Source organism: Heloderma suspectum, chromosome 4 (assembly GCF_057233095.1).
Source record: "Heloderma suspectum isolate Gila_16-S chromosome 4, 16-S_ref, whole genome shotgun sequence".
In the NCBI taxonomy this organism is placed as follows: domain Eukaryota; kingdom Metazoa; phylum Chordata; class Lepidosauria; order Squamata; family Helodermatidae; genus Heloderma; species Heloderma suspectum.
In genome coordinates, this window is record NC_139461.1 from 15141281 (window position 1) to 15162952 (window position 21672).

Below are 21672 nucleotides of genomic sequence, written 5' to 3' on the forward strand. Positions count from 1 at the left end.
AAAAAAGATTCCTTGGTACTTGTTGACAAAACTAAAACAGGAAAAGGAAAACATGACAAAACATAGTGCTTACATTACCAATAGACCTTTCTGCTAGCAGAGGTTACTCCGTGCTCAGAGTGACAATGCCACAGTCTTCCTTTCACTTCTATAGTGTTACGCTTTAATATGATATTTGATGTGATTGATTGCTGTACTCTGCTTGGCTGTTGTACTGTGTTTTAATCCTACCTCTTCATATTTATTCATGTCTCCCCTTTACATCACTTGTTTCTCACTTTGTTCTAGTGACAGAGTTTCCAATGAAAAACATCGAAAATTTCCACACCAAGAGAACTGAACCCTGGCTGAATCTATACATAGCAGTTTTACCATTATCCTACTGCAGTGATAACTACTGCTGTCCATTGGTGCCATGTGCACCAATAGTTATCATTGCAGTATGATAACAGTAAAACTGCTATGTGTAGATTCAGCCCCTATGTTTATGGTCTCGCATCTTAACAAGATGATATATCTCTTCAAAGAAGTTAACAACTGTTTAGCTCTTCTATTTTCCTCTCTCTCTCTCTCTCTCTCTCTCTCTGATAATTTCTTGTCCTCAGTCACTACTTCCCCTGTTTAATTAGCTTGTTTATTTGAAAATTAAGGCAGTTATAAAGGCTCCCAAATTTGATTAAGCCAAAGAGGGATGTCAGAGAAATCCACAATGGAACCAAATAAGTTTGGATTTTTATGAATCCAACCAGCAGATTCCACAGCAGAGTGGTTTCTCTCCTGTTGGATGGATTCTGTGGACTTTTAGACCATTTTTCATGAATTCTGTGCAAATTTCGTTGTAGAAAAATACACAAAGTAAAAAAAAAACCAGCCTGAAATGCACATTTATCTCATAGACTAAAGTGTGGAAATGTGCTTTTAGGGGGAATTTGCACATTTTTGCATGTGCAAATTGAATTCAGGCAAATGTGATGGGCGGACGACACAATGAAAAAGGCCTGACAATCCACAAAACACAGACGGAATGGATTTTACATGATCTGTACATCCCTAAAGCCAAACTTCAGACAATTTCAATGTAGTGATTTCTGACTAGGGGTGAACGAAACCCACTTACCTGGTCTCGCAGCTTTTTGCGGTGGGGGGGAGGCGCTTCGCTGCTCTCACCCCGAGGTTCAGGCCGGGGGAGAGGCTTCCCGCCTCGCCCGGCTGAAATTCAGGCCGGGGGGGAGGCTTCCCGCCTCGCCCGGCCGAAATTCAGGCCGAGGAGGAGGCGCCTCGCCTCGCCCGGCCGCGAAATTAAAGGTTAAAAAAAACCCCGCCCCCGTGATAGGCTACGTGACGATTAACGTAGCCTATCACGGCTAGATCTGCAAAGTCAGCTATGATAGGCTACGTAAATCATCACGTAGCCTATCACGGGTGACTTAAAAAAAAAAAAAAAAGCACGTACGCAAATGGCGGCCCCCATAGGGAGCCGCCATTTGCGTTCCTTATTTGGTCGCTGTAGTCTACGTAAATCTTTACGTAGACTACGGCGAAAATAAGGGCAACGCAAATAGTGTTGCCCTTAGTTTCGCCGTAGTCTACGTAATCTTTACGTAGACTACAGCGACCAAATAAGGAACGGGAATGGCGGCTCCCTATGGGGGCCGCCATTATCCGTACATGCTTTTTTTTTTTTAAGTCACCCGTGATAGGCTACGTGACGATTTACGTAGCCTATCACGGCTAGATCTGCAAAGTCAGCCGTGATAGGCTATGTAAATCGTCACGTCGCCTATCACGGGTGACTTAAAAAAAAAAAAAGCGCGTACGCAAATGGCGGCCCCCATAGGGAGCCACCATTTGCGTTCCTTATTTGGTCGCTGTAGTCTATGTAAATCTTTACGTAGACTACGGTGAAAATAAGGGCAACGCAAATAGCAAGTAAGTAAGGGGGGTGGCGGGGGGGTGGCAGAGAATTTCACTGCCGATTTCGGGGGGCTGAACGCATTGGCGCTCGGCCCCCCGAAGATTCGGGGAGAAATTCTCCACCATCCCTAGGTTCAGTCCTAGAAAAAAAGGGCATGGCCAGGCCATGAGCTGTTTGGATTTTGTCGAAAAAATGAGGAAGGTTCTTGTTGGATCAAGCCAAGTTCAATGAACAATTGTGCAGACAGAGACTGGAACTTTTAGATCTATTGATGCAGGTTCAGAATCCAGGCATTTTTAGTAAGTGTTCATCCAACACTGATTATTCATTTCAGAAGTGTAACATTCAAACCATCTCTTAAAAGAAAAAAAGAAAAAAAGAGGGGAGAGTAAGCTTCAGAATGCATTGGGAATAAAGAACACAGTCCTTTCTACTTAGGGCCAAACTTGATGTGGTGCAGATCTTCTAACTTTTTTTGCTTTGGGTAAAAAACCAGGGGGTTTCCTATATTTGAGCATTCCCGCTCTGAATGCTCACCCCTATCTTTAGTCAATCAGCTTCCATCTGCACCTCAGCTCTGTTCAAAATCTATCCTCCAAAGCTACCGTGAGATATGGAAGGATCAGGGCTTCTGACAGAGGCACATTTTATCAGGTTCAGCAGATACACCAACTACACCCCTTACAGGACAATAGAGAACTAAACACATCAGTGCCTGTCCTTGTACCCTTCTCTTTTAGTCTTCTGCAGTGCACTCTAGATGGGGCTGCCCTTGAAGGAAGTTTGACTTCAAGTTCATGAGGAAAAAAATTGATAGCCACATTAATACCTGCTGTTCACCATAGTGAGCATCTGAGCTAATAATCTTAAATGACATGCTTGGAAGAGAAGCTGCCAGCTTTTATACTAAGAGGAATTTTAAAGCATTACAAATACATGTCTTCCTTAAAGAAAGGATGATGCTGTGTTTTTCATTAGGGCAATGTAATAACATCACTCAAATAAACCACAAGGTAGAACTTAAATGCACATGTCTTACAAGGTCATTGATAATTGCACTTACAAGTGTAATTAAATCACCTAAGTTAGTAACTAGGTACATGCATTATATTTGCAATTACAATGTATTCTAAATGAGGATGATTAGAATTCTGCATTTATGTATGGGCTTTTCCCCCTGCAGGCGATTTTATGTAATTATTAGAACCAAGCAGTTCTACTCTGAAAAGTTTCAGGGGAGCAGGGACTGGATCAGTTTCAATCATCCAAAACATGAGAGTGGATTGTGGAATCATAGGGAGATCTTTTAGTCTACTCCTGGTATGCCTAGGGAGGTCCACTAAGTCTAGAAAGCATTCCAGATCGATCAAAGACAATGTTTCTGGTTCAGAATCTAACAACCACACACGCTCCCTGGTCATGCTAACAATGAATCCTATAATGTCTACTCAGAAATAAATCTCACTGAGTTCAATGCAACTTGCTCCCAGGTAAATGAGTATAGGTTTGCCGAGAAAGAAAACACAACATAATGACCTACTGAATAATGATAAGCTGCTCCATGGCTCATAAAATTTCATTGTCTTTGCCTGTAAATTACTTCAGGCATGATGGATAAACTATGAATAATACAGGAGGTGCCTACAGGAGTAGAGAAGCAAAAACTACCAGAAGAAGGGAATGTTTATGCTAATCTCTGTCACACCAGTTATCCAGATGTTCTTTGATGCACAGCAGTGGGTTGCAGCAAATGAGAACTGTTTGCTTTAAAGCAATGTACTGAGCAAAACTTTGGTATACTTGTTTGTATTTCACCTAGGGATGTTGCGAGCGTTAGGGATGGCGGAGAATTTTGCCACGGATTCCAGTGAGGCTGGATTCTTCATAATCTGGCTCCCCGGAATCCGTGGAGGAACAGCCTCCTGCCCCCCCGCCCCCCCGCAGAATCCCCCCGGGACGGCACTTACCTGGGGCGGATGCGGTGGCTCCGGCGGCGGCGGCTCTGGTGGCTGGTCACCTGGCTGGCCGCGGCAGGGCTGCTGTCACCACCATTGCCTTCCTTGGACTGTGATAGGCTACGTTAGAATTTACGTAGCCTGTCATGGCTAACCTAAAAAAACAACAACCCCGCAGCGTAGGACGGCGGCGGCTACGGCGGCCGCCATTTGTGTACCCAATTTTTTGCAGATTTATCTTACGTAAATATTTACGTAAATATTTACGTAAGATAAAACGACAAAAAAAGGGGAACGCAAATAGCGTAGTGGATGCTATTTGTGTTCCTTTATTTTTTGCTGCTGTACAATAGGGTGTAGAGTCAAGCTGGCAGTATTCCTTTCCTTCCAGCAGCTGTTGGGTCTGACGGCAGTATGAACCAGATGCTTTGCTTGACATTTAGGGAGTGATAAAGTCACCCATGCGCACACCCCACATTTCAGCCTCCCTCATGCCAATACATCTTGGGATTATGCTCACGTGGAAGCATTCTTCCTTGTGTGCATTGCTATCTGGATGGAGAAATGAGCAAGCAAATGGGTGCTGTACACACAATTTCTCTTCTCAATGCTTCCACTGAAGTCCCACAAATCTGGCATTCAGGAAGAGCAGGGGGCTGGATTCTGTCCTCCCTCTCCCTCTCTATTCTCTACAAAAGAGCTGCTGCCCGCCCTCTTCCTCTCTATTCTCTACTAAAGAGCTGAACAATATTGCTTAAGTACTGAACACACAAACACACACACACATGTTGTTGTTGTTGTTGTTTATTCGGTCAGTCGCTTCTGACTCTTCGTGACTTCATGGACCAGCCCACACCAGAGCTTCCTGTCAGCTGTCGCCACCCCCAGCTCCCCCAAGGTCGAGTCCGTCACCTCCAGAATATCATCCATCCATCTTGCCCTTGGTCGGCCCCTCTTCCTTTTGCCTTCCACGTTCCCTAGCATCAGCATCTTCTCCAGGGTATCCTGTCTTCTCATGATGTGGCCAAAGTACTTCAGTTTTGCCTTTAATATCCTTCCCTCAAGTGAGCAGTCTGGCTTTATTTCCTGGAATATGGACTGGTTTGATCTTCTTGCAGTCCAAAGCACTCTCAGAATTTTCTCCAGCACCACAGTTCAAAAGCATCTATCTTCCTTCGCTCAGCCTTCCTTATGGTCCAGCTCTCGCAGCCATAGGTTACTACGGGGAATACCATTGCTTGAACTATGTGGACCTTTGTTGTCAGTGTGATGTCTCTGCTCTTCACTATTTTATCAAGATTTGTCATTGCTGTCCTCCAAAGAAGTAAACGTCTTCTGATTTCCTGGCTGCAGTCAGCGTCCGCAGTAATTTTTGCGCCTAGAAAGACTAAGTCTGTCACTGCCTCCATGTTTTCTCCCTCTATTTGCCAGTTCTCAATCAAGCTAGTTGCCATAATCTTCATTTTTTTGAGTTTTAACTGCAACTCAGCTTTTGCACTTTCTTCTTTCACCTTTGTCATGAGGTTCCTCAGCTCCTCCTCACTTTCAGCCATCAAAGTGGTGTCATCTCCATATCTGAGATTGATAATGTTTCTTCCAGCGATTTTAACTCCAGCCTTGGCTTCATCAAGCCCAGCACGTCGCATGATGTGTTCTGCATACAGGTTGAATAGGTAGGGTGAGAGTATACAACTAGGGATGTACGAAAGTCACTTACTTTTGACGAAATTTGCTTCACAGTGGGGGGGAGGTGCTCCATCCCTCCCCCCGAAATTCTGGCTGGGGGGGGAAGCACCCCATCCCTCCCCCCCAAATTCTGGCCAGGGGGGAGGTGCCCCGTCCCTCCTGCCGCAACTCCCGGCCAGCCGGGAACGCAAATGGCGGCGGCCATAGCTGCCGCCATTTCCGTCCCTGCAGTCAGCCGTGATAGGCTACGTAAATATTTACATAGCCTATCACGTTATTTTTTAAAAATCTAGCCATGATAGGCTACGTAAATCTTTCTGTAGCCTATCATGTTTTTTTGTTTGTTTGTTTTTACTGGAAATGGCAGCGGCGGCAGTCGGTTGGAAGACCGGCTGCCGCAGCCGCCCCCGCTGAACCGCCAACGGAGCTGCCGCCACCAGGGAGATTCGCCAAAGGTAAGTCCCATCCCCGGGGGGGAGTGGGGGGGTGGCAGACCATTTCACCACCGATTTCGGGGGGCCGAATGCACTGGCATTTGGCCTCCCCGAGATTGGTGGTGAAATTCTCTGACATCCCTATTACAACCCTGCCATACTCCTTTCCCCATCTTAAACCAGTCTGTTGATCTGTGGTCTGTTCTTACCGTCGCTACTTGGTCATTATACAGATTCCTCAGGAGGCAGACAAGATGACTTGGTATCTCCATACCACCAAGACCTTGCCACAATTTGTGATGATCCACACAGTCAAAGGCTTTAGAATAGTCAATAAAACAGAAATAGATGTTTTTCTGAAACTCCCTGGCTTTCTCCATTATCCAGCGGATATTGGAAATTTGGTCTCTAGTTCCTCTGCCTTTTCTAAACCCAGCTTGTACATCTGGCAATTCTTGTTCCATGAATTGCTGGAGTATACCTTGCAAGATCTTGAGCATTACCTTACTGGCATGTGAAATAAGTGCCACTGTTTGATAGTTTGAACATTCTTTGGTGCTTCTAGGGGTGGACGAAAGTCCCTTACCTTTTGCTGAAGCTTGTTCGCAGTGGGGGGGAGGCGCTTCCCTGCTCCCCCCGCGAAATTCAGGCCAGGGGGGAGGCTTTCCGCCTTGCCCCGGCCGAAATTCAGGCCAGGGAGGAGGCTTCCCGCCTCGCCCGGCTGCGAACTCAAAAGTTAAAAATAAAACAAAAACGCCCCCGTGATAGGCTATGTGACGATTAACATAGCCTATCACAGCTGACTTTGCAAATCTAGCCGTGATAGGCTACGTTAATCATCATGTAGCCTATCACGGGGGCGTTTTTTTTTTTTATTTTGTTGGAATGGCGGTGGCGGCAGCCAGTCGAAAGACTGGCTGCCGCTCCCACCCCGCACGAACAGCTGCCGAACAGCCGGCCGGACCCGCCACCAGGAGGGACATTCGGCAAAGGTAAGTCCCGTCCCGGGGGGGGTGCGGAGGCAGGGGGATTCGGAGGATTTCTCCCCGAAACTTGTTTGGGGGGCCGAACACGTTGGCGCTCGGCCCCCCGAAGTTTCGGGGAGAAATTCTCCGCCATCCCTAGGTGCTTCCCTTTTTTGCTATGGGGATATAGGTTGATTTTTTCCACTCTGTTGGCCATTCTTGTGTTTTCCAAATTTGTTGGCATATGGCATGCATCACCTTGACAGCATCATCTTGCAAGATTTTAAACAGTTCAGCTGGGATACCGTCATCTCCTGCTGCCTTTTTATTAGCAATGCTTCTTAAGGCCCATTCAACCTCACTCTTCAGGATGTCTGACTCTAGCTCACTGACCACACCGTCAAATTGATCTCTGATATTATTATCCTTCCTATACAGGTATTCTGTATATTCTTGCCACCTTTTCTTGATCTCTTCTGCTTCTGTTAGGTCCTTGCCATCTTTGTTTTTGATCATACCCATTTTTGCCTGGAATTAACTCCGATGTTTCTAATGTTCTGGAAGAGGTCTCTTGTCCTTCCTATTCTATTATTGTCTTCTGCTTCCGTGCATTGCTTGTTTAAAAATAATTCCTGATCTCTTCTAGCTAACCTCTGGAATTTTGCATTTAATTGGGCATATCTCCCCCTAGCACTGTTGCCTTTTGCTTTCCTTCTTTCTTGGGCTGCTTCCAGTGTCTCAGCAGACAGCCATCTTGCTTCTTGGTTTTCTTTTTTTGGGGGGGATGTTTTTTGTTGCTGCCTCCTGAACAATGTTGCGAACTTCTGTCCATAGTTCTTCTGGGACCCTATCTACTAAATCTAATCCTTTAAATCTATTCTTCACCTCCACTGCATATTCATGAGGAATATTCGTGAGCTCATCTCTAACTGATCTGTGGGTCTTCCCTATTCTCTTTAGTCTGATTCTAAATTGTGCAATAAGAAGTTCATGATCTGAACTACAATCAGCTCCAGGTCTTGTTTTTACCAACTGCATAGATGTCCGCCACCTTTGTCTACAAAGGATGTAGTCAATCTGCTTTCGGTGTCGACCGTCTGGTGAAGTCCATGTATAAAGTTGTCTCTTAGGTTGTTGGAAGAGAGTGTTTGTTATGCACAGTGAACACACACACATGCACACACACATTTAGAGCTTTTCCCTGGATTTTGCTTTAGGCAACATTTCAGTGGTAATTCCATTTTGGGAGTTTTAAGACATGGCACCTCAGATGGCAGCACAGGAGATTTTCAGAGACAATCCCTTCCCACACAGTCACTTGTAATTCATTGGAGTTGGGGCTGGAAAACACACAGCTGCCTTCTACATCGAAAGAAACAAAATCAAGGCAGTGAAAGGCCTCAGTGAGGAAATGTCAGACTGACTGTCAAGCAAATAAACCTGGAAAAGCTGGAGTCATTTATCACCAGTAGGTGACAACTCAGTATTTCCTCTCTAGCGATTGCTTGACAAATTGTTTTATGTGTGTTTGTGTGTTTGTGAATAAGTGTTTGTGAAAGCAACATTACAACCAGCTGCCTTGTTTTCCTCCCTTCTTTTCCAAAGAAGGAGACAGACCAAGTCAGCTGAGTGTGGTGCAACTGGCTTGATAGCGAAGTGTTTCTCCCCTGGATGCCAGGAGGGCCTCTTGAGTGGATCATGTGGGTGGGTGTTGTTTTACTACCTGACAAGTTGTTCCATCCCTTGTGGATCCTCACAAAAGGATATGTGAAAAAGTCATTGGCAAGTTACAGTTCTGGTCTGACAACACCTGAACTGAATTTGTGGCTCTAAGGAGGTGATAGCAGGTTCACGTCAACCTTGCTGTCTTGCTGTCTTCCACGAAGGGAAGCTTTGGAGTGTGACTTTCAGCAATGGTGTAGGATATGCTCTTAAGGATGAGCAAAACTGTTTCCATTCATTTTCATGGTTCTGCCATCTTGAACACTAACACTTAGGGATGCACAAGCATTCCTAGACTCACCCAAAGGTTTTTGGCCATTTTGTTACCCTGTGGCCCCGTCTGTGTATAGTAATATACATATGTGCTCAGGTAGGGAAAGGACAAAGGAGTAAAGAGACAATAAGCTGAATTTGAGAAAACTCAATTTTGCTATAAACTATTTTGTTTATAGCAAAAAAAAGGGGGGAAGGAAAAAAGGGGAGAATAAGTACACAAATGATGTTCAGATGGAGTCTGCAGTAATTTGGCTAACTTTCTAGAGAAGATAGGAAGTGGGGGAAGGGCCAACTGAGGCAGAGCGAGGATATAAGACAGCAGAAGAGGGAAACTAACAACAAATATGGGAGCAGGAACATGATAGGAATAAAATAGTCATGCAAAAGACCTAATGGGGCTAGGGAAAGGTGTCCTGGATTTGTAGGGAATAGCTGGTTTTGTTTTATTGGACTTGCAGGGAAAGTTACTGTAAAATTGTTAATCTACCTCTTTTAAAACACTATAGGATGTGTTATTATGGAATGTAAATGCCAAATGTTTAACGATAAATAACTACGATTTTTTAAAAAAATGTAAAAAAAGTAAAAGTAGTAATTCTATTAAAAGGAAGACACACCAAGACACAAGCAGGGTTACGGTAGATTCTGGGTAACTGCCATAAAAATACTTGTCAAGATGATCTGGATGTTATCCTAGGAGAAAATGCTGGGTCAATACCCTCTCACTTGGACTACAGAGTTATTTGAGTAATGAACAGGTGTGAGACTGTGTTATTCCAAGTTTTATTTTAAAAAACCCATGTAAGCTGATGATGATGATGATTAATTACATTTCTGTGCCGCCCCATAGCCAAAACTCTCTGGGCAGTTTACAAAGATTAAAAACATTAAAAATACAATACGCAAAATTTAAACCCATTAAAAAAGCACAACAGACAGTATACACCGAGACAACATATATCTAAAAACAACTTTGAACAATCAGCCAAACTATAAAACAAATCCAGGATCAATAAAAACTCATAACATGCAGCCAAATGCCTGGGAAAAGAGACAAGTCTTGACCTAGCACCAAAAAAATAACAGTGTTAGTGCTAGGTGGGCCTCGTTGGGGAGATCATTCCATAATTGGGAGGCCACCACCGAGAAGGCCATCTCCCTAGTTGCTGTCTTGATGTCTCCCTTGGGGTAGGCATCCAGAGGAGGACCTTAGATCTTGCATGTAGTGTTTAGGTAGGTTCGTGTTGGGAGAGGTGTTCCATCAGATATTGTGGTCCTGAGCCATGTAAGCCTTTATAGGTTAAAATCAGCCCTTTAATTGGACTTGGAAACATACAAGCAGCAAATGCAAGCGGGCCAGAATTGGTCTTTTTTGTTCGAACCTTCTGGTCCACCTTGTCAATTGGCCACCACATTTTGCATGAGCTGCAGCTTCTGAACCATTTTCAAAGGCAGCCGCAGGTATAGTGCATAGCAGTAATCTAAGTTGGAGGTTACCTCCAAGTAACCATCATCACATCTTGTGGTTGCAAATTCCATAAGCAAAGCATGCATCAAAATGAATAGTACTTCTTTTTGTTTATCCTAAGCCTAGTACTAATCTATTTCATTGGTGACCTCTCCACCACCACAAGTCCTAGTATTATGGGTTAGAAGACACCAAGACCATTCATAAGACATCTTCTTTGGGACTTGCTTTCAAGGACACTAACTGTGCAGACTGAAATATGCTATTATTAATAGATTATCCCTCCTAATTATTTCTTTTAATAGTGCTTGCAAAATTGCTCCTGTTGGGAGGAAATAATTTACATCAGATAAATACAATGCTACAACTTTATTACTTTGCTACTAGCAGTTCGCAGCATTCTGTAATGACCTGTCACATTATAGAAAAGAAATAGATCAATAAATGCAGGGGGAAATAGTAATTAACATGATGCAATGTGCACATTAAAAGGTAGTTTGAGATTCCATAATGCTGCTGTTACAAGGTGTTTTGTGGCATGCTTTATGATAAAACAATTGGAAATATCATTTAATAGTCTTCTTGTTGGTTGTATTCTATGCAGTATTTTTTGACTGGTGTGTGTGTGTTGGGGGGGGGGAATGTTTCTAAATAACCATGGATTGAATTACTCAACCCAAAATGTTAAAAATGGTTCTTCTCCTTTACTGACATGTCTCTCCTTTTGTGGTCGATCTGATTTCTAATGTACCATCCTAAGCTGAGATTCATATTATGTCAGTTTTTGTTTTTTTTTAATGTCACAATGACATTTTTCAACCAATGTTAAAAGAAAGTCTGTATGTCTGAGGTCAGGCACAGTATTCTCAGTTTATTTTAATGGGGCTTGCATGGGAGAATTTCCTTGTGGATTATATCCCCCCCCTTTTTTTTTACCCTAATGGTGCCCTTTATCCCAGTATCTTTGAAATGTTTAAATTTATCCTACAATCTACCCCCCACCCCAAGCCAGCACCATGCAGAGACAGTTGCATGCAGTTATGTGGAGAACATTTTCTGCCACATATTGGCATTAGAAGAAGGATAGAAGAGAATCTCTTTGCCCCTCCCTGATCACCACAAAGCCACACGCATGAAATAAATCAGCATCTGTTTCTGAACTCCCTTCTTCCCAAATCATATTGGGATTAGGGATGGATGGCCCTCCTGTTTGGGTTCTCCAGGCACCCATCAAGCCCCTGCCCCCGCTCGCGTGCCCCCAGACCCGTGCCTGACCCCCGCCCCGGCTCACTGAGCTGCCCACACTCACCCAGGGCCCATCCAGAAGTCTCTGCAGCCTCCATTTTGTGAAAAAATGGCAGGTGCAGATATGCACACATTTGCTCCTATGCAAAATGGTGCTGTGAATGGCCATTATACACAAGGTTACAGGCATTAATGGCCCATTGCTGCTGCTTGCAGTGCTGCTGGCTGCCCACCATCAGTAAGGTGCCCACAGAGATTGAAGGGAGCCTGATGGGGGGCACTTTGTGCCCCACCTCAAACCTGGATCCAGTCCTTGCCAAGCCCTGTACATCCCAGGAAAGACTTAGCCACTGATTCTGCTGAATGTGTGAACTGGTGCATGTACTCAGCCCATGGTAGGAGCCTCCGCATGGCTGTGCTTTATGCTGGGCTGTAATGTGTGGTGAATACAGACAATGGCTGAAAATAATGGGTTCCAAAAAATGACACCCGCAGCGCACAATGCTTGATTGCATTGTGATTTAAGCCATCTTGCTCTGAAAGTCATACTCCATTTGTAATTAAAATCAGGAGATGTTATGATGAAGTGTTCTGATTGCGTGCACGCATTGTCACCATTGATCAGACTAGGGACGTTGGAGAATTCCGCCACGGACTCCAGTGAGGAGTCCCTCGGAGTCTGTGGTGGAATGGGGCAACCCCTCCCTGCTAGGGATGTACGAAAGTCACTTACCTGCTTGCGGATTATGCTGATGCTGGGGGGGAGGCGCTCTGTCCCTCCCCCCGAAATTCTGGCTGGCTGGCTCCGCTCCACAGGGATTCTGCGGAGCCGCCGGCCAGCTCCACCAGCGGCCGGACGTCCGGCCGCTGGCTAGCAGGGACGCAAATGGCAGCGGCCCTGCAGTCAGCCGTGATAGGCTACGTAAATGTTTATGTAGCCTATCACGGCTGATAAAAACAACAACAACAATGCACGTATGCAAATGGTGGTGCCCATGGGCGCCACCATTTGCATTCCTTATTTTGGCACATCTTAGTCTACATAAACATTTACGTAGACTACGGTGAAAATAAGGGGAACGCAAATAGCGTAGACGCTACGCTATTTGCGTTCCCCTTATTTTCGCCGTAGTCTATGTAAATGTTTATGTAGACTAAGACGTGCCAAAGTAAGGAACGCAAATGGGCGCCGCCATTTGCATACGCGCATGTTTTTTTTTTAATCAGCCGTGATAGGCTACGTAAACATTTACGTAGCCTATTACGGTGGTTTTTTTTAAAAAAATTAAAATTTAGCCATGACAGGCTACGTAAATCTTTACGTAGCCTATCACTTTTTTTTTTTTAACTTGGAAATGGCTGCGGTGGCAGCCGGTCAGAAGACCAGCCACTGCAGTTGCCACCGCCGAACTGCCGCCAGAGCCACCACCGGGGGGGTGGGGAGCCGTTCTGCCACTGATTTCGGGGGGCCGAATGCATTGGCATTCGGCCTCGCTGAGATCCGTGGCAGAACTTTCGTACATCCCTACTCCCTGCCACCCCGCGGAATCCCCCCGGGACAGAGCCTACCTGGCGGCAGATGTGGCAATGGCTCTGGCTCATCTTCCGGCCGCTGCCAGGCTGCTGCGGCCGCAAATGGCAGCTGTCGTAGTGGCCGCCATTTGCACCCCTGCTCTTTGCTGTGATAGGCTATGTAAGCATTTGCATAGTCACCGCGGAGTGGAGCCAGCTGGGGAGGATTCCAGGGGGAGGGACAGAGCGCGTCCTCCCCACCACAGATGCCCCGGAATGGTGTCAGGTAAGGGATTCATACATCCCTAGATCAGACTATGCATACCAGTCTTCCTCTTGTCCCAAATAATGTCCCTTTCTGCTCTTAACAACAATACCTAAATGGAAACTTCAAGGGTGGTAGTTTACCCCTCTGAGTGCCATTTGCTGGGGACACATGACAGAGGAAGGTTGTCCTCTTTATGCCTTTCCTGGAACAGCTCAGAAAAATTTGCCATGCAGAACACTGGACTAGCTAGACCTCGTTCTGGTCCACCACAGCAATTCTTACATTCTCATTAAGTTAACCACAAGTAGTGCGACCTGAGTTCGATCCCAGCGGAAGCCGGGCCTCGGCTCAGGTCGACTGAGCCTTCCATCCTTCCGAGGTCAGTAAAATGAGTACCCAGCTTGCTAGGGGAAAGGTAGTCATGACTGGGGAAGGCCATGACAAACCACCCTGCTCTAGTCTGCCACGGAAACGCCAGTACAAGCGGCGTCCCTCTAGGGGTCAGGAATGACCTGGTGCTTGCACAGGAGGAACCTTTCCTTTCCTTTGCTATGCAAGGGATATTTCTTACAATGGGTTTTGGACTCAGGACCACATACCTTAATACATCATGCATGCACTTCACATTAGTTATTATGAATGGGTAGATACAAGTGCAACTTACTATTTTTCTTTCTTTTTAAAATACTTGCACATTGGGGCTTGATTCATTTCCAGGCACCATTCACATGTTATTTAAAGGGGAAAGCAGTCTGTTCTACATGCACAGGTCCTTGGTACCTGACATAGTACCAATGGTGATGTAACACATTTAGGTATATTAGCATACATGGTGCAGTAGATAGACTTGGATCAGGGAAAACTGAGTCCAAAACCTTCTTTGTACATGGATCTCAGGGCCAAATTATACATGTGGGAAATATGTGATCCAGATCTTTCTTCCATGTTGTTTACAATTTAGTAATTAGCAGCCCTATGTAGCTGGTTTGAAGATGGAAGAAGTGCTAGGGGAAGATGGGATAACCCTTCCCCTGGCAACTTTGTCTGGTCTAAACTGCCCCTCTCAGCTGCTAACAGATCCATGGAAACATGCATAAAGGTACCACTGGAGGTGGATTGCATCATTGCATTGCATCGTTGCAGACCTTACCTGCAATCTGAAGTAGTACAGTCTCTCGACTCAAGTTCGCCACCTCTTCTGCGCATTGGAAGAACTATGCCTAAGGCTGCAATCCTAAACATGTTCAGTAGAGATCAACAACCATTGAAGTGAATGGGACTTACATCTGAACAAACATGCTTAGGAATGGTCTGCAGGAGATGTTCTGAACATTACTTGAGAAAGCAACCAATGAAACAACATAAGTCATAATACTGAGCTTACTGAATCCAAATGAGTGGGATTTCTGCTGGACATCCATGGAACTCTTGTCAAGTGAAAATTCTGATATCTGCTCCTCTTGTTACTTTTTTTTTCTCCCCCTCTCATGCAGGGCAGCTTTTATGTGCCATCTGAAAACTGCATGCAACATGCACACAAGTGGCATAAGGACCTTTGCCTCCTACTTTTGAATGCATATAGAGGACTTCATGTCTACTATGCCATCATCACAAAGGAGATTCCCAATTTGCCACAGCTGAAGTTAGGTAAGAGGAAGGTCCTACATAGTGACTGGTTCTTATGCTAAGGTGACTCATAGTTGTAACCTAATAGTACAACTTGATTTTTGCTATGCCAGTCCCCCCCCCACACCTTTTGGCCATGTTTCTTTTTGCCATGCTTTGCTTCCACAAGGAAACATCTGCAAGTAGCTGCAACCATCAGCCCAATTGCCTTGGCAATCAATTCATGGGTTTCTTCTCTCGTGTGAACACTTTTGCGCTGTTTTGAGCACCCCTCTTCCCCAAATATCACAAAAATGAACATCCATCTTTCACCTTACGCTTAGCCTTTGACAGGGCACTTTTCCTCAGCCTCAAGCTCCCTTACCATCTGCAATGCAAGGATAACAATACTGGCCTACTTTACAGGCAGTTGCAAGGATTCATGAATAATGGGCCCTTGAAATATGCAATCGTTGTTGCTGTTTGTAATGCCAGTGCTTACTCAGGTGGGTATCCAATATCCCATGCTTCTTGTAAGATTTGTTAGTTTGGAATTTTCTGCTTATATGGAATGTTGGGAGAATGACAGCTTTTCACATTATAATTGAGTAAAAACAATTTCACACATGTTCTCTCTGCAGAAAGGAACTGTCTTGAGTTCCAATTTGGCTTTATTTCCAAGACTTGCTTGTGGTTATGACTAGCAAAATGTTCTGTATTGGAAGCAGGGCCACAGGATCAATCTGCAACAGAATCTAATGAGTTCAGATTTCTATTATTTTTTCTGTTTTTTTTATATTTACATAAAAAGAAATGTGAGCAAATTGTGGGGCACAATCTGTATGATTTACACAAATGTTGCCCATAATTTGTGCAGCTTGCAGGTGAAATTTGCGTAACTATGCAAATTGTGGCTCAAATTTGCATAAATCGTGCAAATTGTGCCCAAAATTTGTGCACATTTCTATTTACATAAATGAAAAAAAAAACAGGACAAAAAAACCAGGAAATACAAGCCTAGTCAGGTGCTCACTGGGATTCCATTGAGCCCCAAAAGGGCTAGATTCCACAGTGACAAACATCCCTAGTGCTAGTTTGGGGAAGGCTGCTCTATAGAGATTCTACTAAGAGGAGTTTACAGATGAGTGGGGTACCTGATTTTTCTTACTGATTCCCCAGATACTTGTATCGGTAGAATTAATACCAGATTTAGGCAACAGAGTAGTGTTCTAGTGGGTGTTCTTTTGAAGACAATCTTCAGTTTTTTACCCTTAATTATGTGGGGAACTGCCCATTTCTCATAGTCAACAGTTTGTCATCTTCACTGGCAATTGTTGTGGTTGTTATGAGGCTATCACATATAACTCACGTATGCCACCCAAATATAAAAGGGGTGTGGTTTCAATTTTCTTTCTGTTTGCCTTGTTGAAAGTAGGTACACAGCTCTAGATGTTCAATGTTATTGCTGACATATGTATTTTATAAACATTGCTTAAGTCTAGTGGACTTTCTGTGGCTTTGGGATGGAATGGAAATACAAAGTATAAATCCTAAAAAGAAAGAATGAATGAAAGAGTATCTCCTTTGGTGAGGAGGAAGCTGACATTCTCACCATTTAATTGGCTATGAATCTTTCACTTTCCTTAATTGCATTAATGTGATTTGTATGTTCCCTGATCTGGTGTGTCTTTAGAGCTTTCCCTTTTGTTCCTACTGTTAGCTGCTTTGCTTTTCAAACAATGAATCTCACTTTTTGTTTGCTAGAGGATCTTGCTGTGGAAGAGACGCTATCACAACTCTCTGCAGAGCTGAAGGTACTTGAGCATGCCAACTATGGAATACGTGTGTGTGTGTGTGTGTGTGTGTGTGTGTGTTTGAGGGCAGAGAGTGTTACAATAGAATGCAAAATCCATGTGGGCTTTGCATTCCAGTCAGTGCAATGATTTTTGTATAGGGATTGGAATGGGTGAATCTCTTGATTTCCAATCCTTCTCATTTTTGCATGTTTAGTTTTGTTTTTACCCATAAATCCATTATTTTCCATTTCTGCATTAATCTTTTTTTTAATGTGCATTTAAATACTTATTTAAACTGTAGAGAACTGTGTCGCAACATTTGGAGAAATGTGAAATCCAGTGGATAGCTAAATTGCAATCCAGACATTTGTCCAAGAGGTATAGAACAGGTCATTTCATAGAGGAATGTGAAAAGATTTAATTCCTTAAGCGTTCCTATTTAACTATGAGGAAAGACGGAAGTGACTGGGGCCTTAAAACTACCTGAATGGTGTGGAGAGAGTTTCATTTTTGTTTTTTCTTCTCTTTTAATTCTTAACTTTGGAATCAGCCAACGAAGTTGATTGGTAATCAACTGAAGACAGACAAAAGTGCTTTGTTGTTGCACACAATGCATAATTCCTTAGCTCATACAATTTTCTCCCACAAGATGTGATGCTGCTCTTGGCTTTTTGAAAGGGGTTCCAGCAGGAGTCCTTTTTTGTGTTCTTATGCATGTGACTTTCTTTAGAGGGGAATGGGAAATGTTATGACAGCTTTGGCTCTGGGTCTGCTGAATCTGGGATAGCAGTATGAGTTGAATGTTGGTGATTGTGGTGGATATGACTGTATTTTATGGCAGAAAAATGGTGGGATAGCATATGCATTGCTCAGTAGTGAAAGACCTAAGTAAAGCATGTTTTTAGGACTGAGATGAACCCCCAACCCTAGGCTTGCTGCCTTATTCATGGACTCCAAAGCTACCTGACCCCTCTTGTCCATGCTTTACCTGTTTTCTATAAAGGGTAGGGATGGGAAGATCGGCAAGGCCTAGGCTTGTCATGTTTCTCTGAGTTCCACCTCGAAGCTCATTTGCCTCATTCCTGAGCATGAGCTTTTTGCTACTGCAAAACAGCTGTTGCTGTTGCTGAATGTGAAAAGTGTGCTTTTTAACATGCACTCCAAAATATAAATTTTTGAAGTGTGTGTTTTTCTAGCAAACACTGTCTGTGAACGTGATTGCAAACTCAGGAATATGTGAGTTTTGCCTGAGAAATGCTCTTGCCTTCACATTCAGAGGTCTGAACTGAGCAACGTTTGATGTTAAACGAACGACAACAGAATACATGTATAGCCTTAATGAAGGCTGAGGTTCGTCCATTGGGCTGAGGGCAAAGGGAAATAGACACATCCCTTTGCCCACTTTTTCAGCCATGGTGAGACTTTCTATGCTGTTCAACCCCTGAGCCAGCCACCACAGAGAGGCAGTGCAGGCAGTGTAGTGATTAGAGTATTGTACTGGGGTGGGGCTGGGGAGCTGAGTTCCAAGCCCAACTTGGTTAGGAGGCTTAACAGGGTGATCTTCATCCTAACATACTTCACTGGCTGGTTGCAAAGGTAAAATGGGGTGGGGGCTTGGATGAAGGGGGGCTCTTACCAGGTGCTACAGAAGTACAAGAATATAATTTCAGTTTGCCAAAGCAGACTTCCCCTGGTCGCAATCCCGAATCCAAACAGGAGCATACGGGGGGGGGGAGGTGTTTTCAAATTCCTGAACTTGTGATTAAATTTTTAAAGAATGCCTTTGTCAAAAATGCACACAAAAATGCACACTTTTCTGGTTCAAAATGTGCACTTTCCACATTTGAACAAAAAGAAAAAACAACCACAGCACAGGTTACAGATGAGAATGGGAGCAAAACGAACCAAGCTACAAAGTGGAGTTTGGAGAATCTGGGTTAACTCAAGCACTCTGGGTTCTCCCATCCCAACCATGTACTAAAATGAAATAAACATGAAAAGGGAGGAGTTTCCAGGCAAGCCGACAGTTCTGTTCCACATTTGGTGCTGTGACTCCTGGCTTGTCTAGCTGTGATGCTTCTGAACAACCCTAGAGGAAGCAAGCTGTGTAGCCCAGTTGCATTTCCCCCCCTGGGGGCATTTCATTCCCAACATCCACTCTCTCAGCTTGCTCCCAAATATCACCAAGGGAATATTTTCACTCAGCACCGGATTTATTTGCATACAGTAAAGCCTCATTGAGTTCATCAGAACAATGTGAAAAGTCATCCAGCATTAATGCTGAGGAAGGTGGTTCTCATCAGTCAGGACTTCATCGCCTTGTGGCCCTCCAGATGTTGCTGAACCTCAGCTTCCATCATCCCTCACCACTGGCTATGTTGGCTAAGGCTAGGGATGTATGGATTGTGTAAAATCTGTTCTGTCTGCATTTGGGGGATTGTCAGGTGCCTTTCTTTCCGTCATCTGCTCATTGGCAGAATTGGATTTTTTTCCCCCAGTTCCCCACATTTGTGCAAATTCACATTTGTGCAACTTCACACTTGCAAAAATGTGCACCCCCCTGAATGCACAAATCCCCCCATGCACATTTTTTATGCTTTAGCCTATGGTGGAAATGTGCATTTTGCATTTTTGGCTGGTTTTTTTTTCCTCCTATAACTAAATTTGCATAAAATTCTGGAAAGTTAAAAAAAAAAAAAGTCTGGCGAATAGGGATGAACAGACTCAGCTCTGTCTGGGATGCAAGGGAGCTCAATGAACTGCCCCCCTATGCTCACACAGCCCAGACCTGCTTGGCGAGCCTCTCTGCTCACCCTTCTGTGGAGCTGCCCCTCCTCTCTGTGCCAAGGACTCCAGCGGTCACACCCGTGTGCTTTATGTGCACAAGGGTTGACTGCTGGAGTCCTTGAACAGCGCACCCCGCAGTGCTTTAGCCCTGTTCTCCTTGGGAGGAGGTAGGGCTAGAGTGCTTGGGTGCCACTGAGGCCCCTCCTGCCTGCACCTGTTGTCAAGGGCTTCCGTAACAGCCAGTAGAGGCAGGATGAGTCCTCAGCGCCACTCCCAGCCATTTGCCAAGCTCTGGGGAAGTCAGCAATCGGGCCTGTCAGTACCCCATGGCTTGGCAGACAGGGTCCAGCAGGCCAGATGGTGTGTGCGTGCGGGACTCCGTTGGACTCCACCCTCTCCTTGGACTCCAGCACCATCCCTACTGGAGAGTCCATGTGACTCAGGAAAAGCCAGTCCACTGCAGAATCCATGGGTCGGATCCATAGAAATCTGAACTCTTTTGATTCCATTGCAGATTTCTCCAAAAACCCTACTTAGGGCTGATTGGAGTTGCAGTCCAATGACATCTGGAGGGCCATAGGTTTCCCACCCCTCCACTAGAAGATAAAAAGTTTCTTGCTGGATCAGACAATCTAGCCAAACATCCCCCCCTCCCCGGATTGCCGGACCAGATGCTGCTGGGAAGATCACAAGAGGAGCATAGATGTGATGTCCTTCCATGGTTGTTTGTCCCTAGCATATGCTACTCAAGGGTATACTGTGGCTGATTATGGAAAGTCCATCTAGCTACTATGGCTACCAGTTTTTGATAGACTCATTAGCAGCAGCAGCAGCATCTGTGAATTTGTCTGATCTTGGGAACTCGTCTCTTATACAATTAACGTCTACAAAATATAGCCACAACCACCTGGAAGCAATTTTTCAGCAGCTTCTGAGTCACACATCTGAAGGAACCCTGTGATTATAAATAACCATGGGGTAAAAAACAAAGAAAGGGTTCTTCTGTCAATACCTCGACTTGAGACGTGTGTGTGTGTGTTACCCTGCACCAATTTCTAATTCTGAACTAATCAAACAAAGCAACAAATCGTAGGCTGACCTGCTGGGAAGGGATGTGAGGATCAGGTAAGATAAATGCTGCAGGTCCAGAACAAAAGTTATGCCTGCCCCCGTGGATATATTATAGATAGAGCAGTGCCATCTAGTGGATGATTTGCCAGTTTTGTTTTTTCCACCCTCCTTCTTCTTCTTCCTCCTCCTCCTCCTCCTCCTCCTCCTCCTCCTTTTTCTTCCTCCTCCTCCTCCTCTTCTTCTTTCTCTTCTTCGTCTGTTCTTTCCATCTCAAATTTTATGAATTTTGGAAAATTTTCATCAAAACCAAACTGAAGTAGGGGTGGACGAAAGTCACTTACCTGTCATCGAAGGCCGTTCGCGGTGAGGGGGAGGCGCTTCGCTGCTCCCCCCGTGAAGTTCAGGCCGGGGGGGGAGGCTTCCCACCTCGCCCGGCCGAAATTCAGGCCGGGGGGGAGGCTTCCCGCCTCGCCCAGCCGAAATTCAGGCCGGGGAGGAGGCGCCTCGCCTCGCCCGGCCACGAACGCGAAAGTAAAAAAAAACAAAACAAAACGCCCCCTGATAGGCTACGTGACGATTCACGTAGCCTATCACGGCTAGATCTGCAAAGTCAGCCGTGATAGGCTACGTAAATCATCACGTAGCCTATCACGGGTGACTTTAAAAAAAAAAAAAAGCGCGTACGCGAATGGCGGCCCCCATAGGGAGCCGCCATTCGCGTTCCTTATTTAGTCGCTGTAGTCTACGTAAATGTTTACGTAGACTACGGTGAAAATAAGGGCAACACAAATAGCGTTGCCCTTATTTTCGCCGTAGTCTATGTAAACATTGACGTAGACTACAGCGACCAAATAAGGAACGGGAATGGCGGCTCCCTATGGGGGCCGCCATTATCCGTACACTCTTTTTTTTTTTTAAAGTCACCCGTGATAGGCTACGTGACGATTCACGTAGCCTATCACGGCTG

At 44.9% G+C, this 21672-nt stretch overlaps 1 protein-coding gene across 1 annotated transcript in view; it reads left to right on the forward strand.

Annotated features, from left to right (window-relative positions):
- FAM135B (family with sequence similarity 135 member B) overlaps positions 1-21672 on the forward strand; it is a 186134-nt gene that overhangs the window by 110710 nt on the left and 53752 nt on the right. The window contains exons 7-8 of the mRNA XM_084848731.1: positions 14940-15093; positions 16816-16865. Of these exons, the coding sequence (XP_084704857.1) occupies positions 14940-15093; positions 16816-16865 (204 nt within the window). The remainder of the gene's footprint in view (positions 1-14939; positions 15094-16815; positions 16866-21672) is intronic.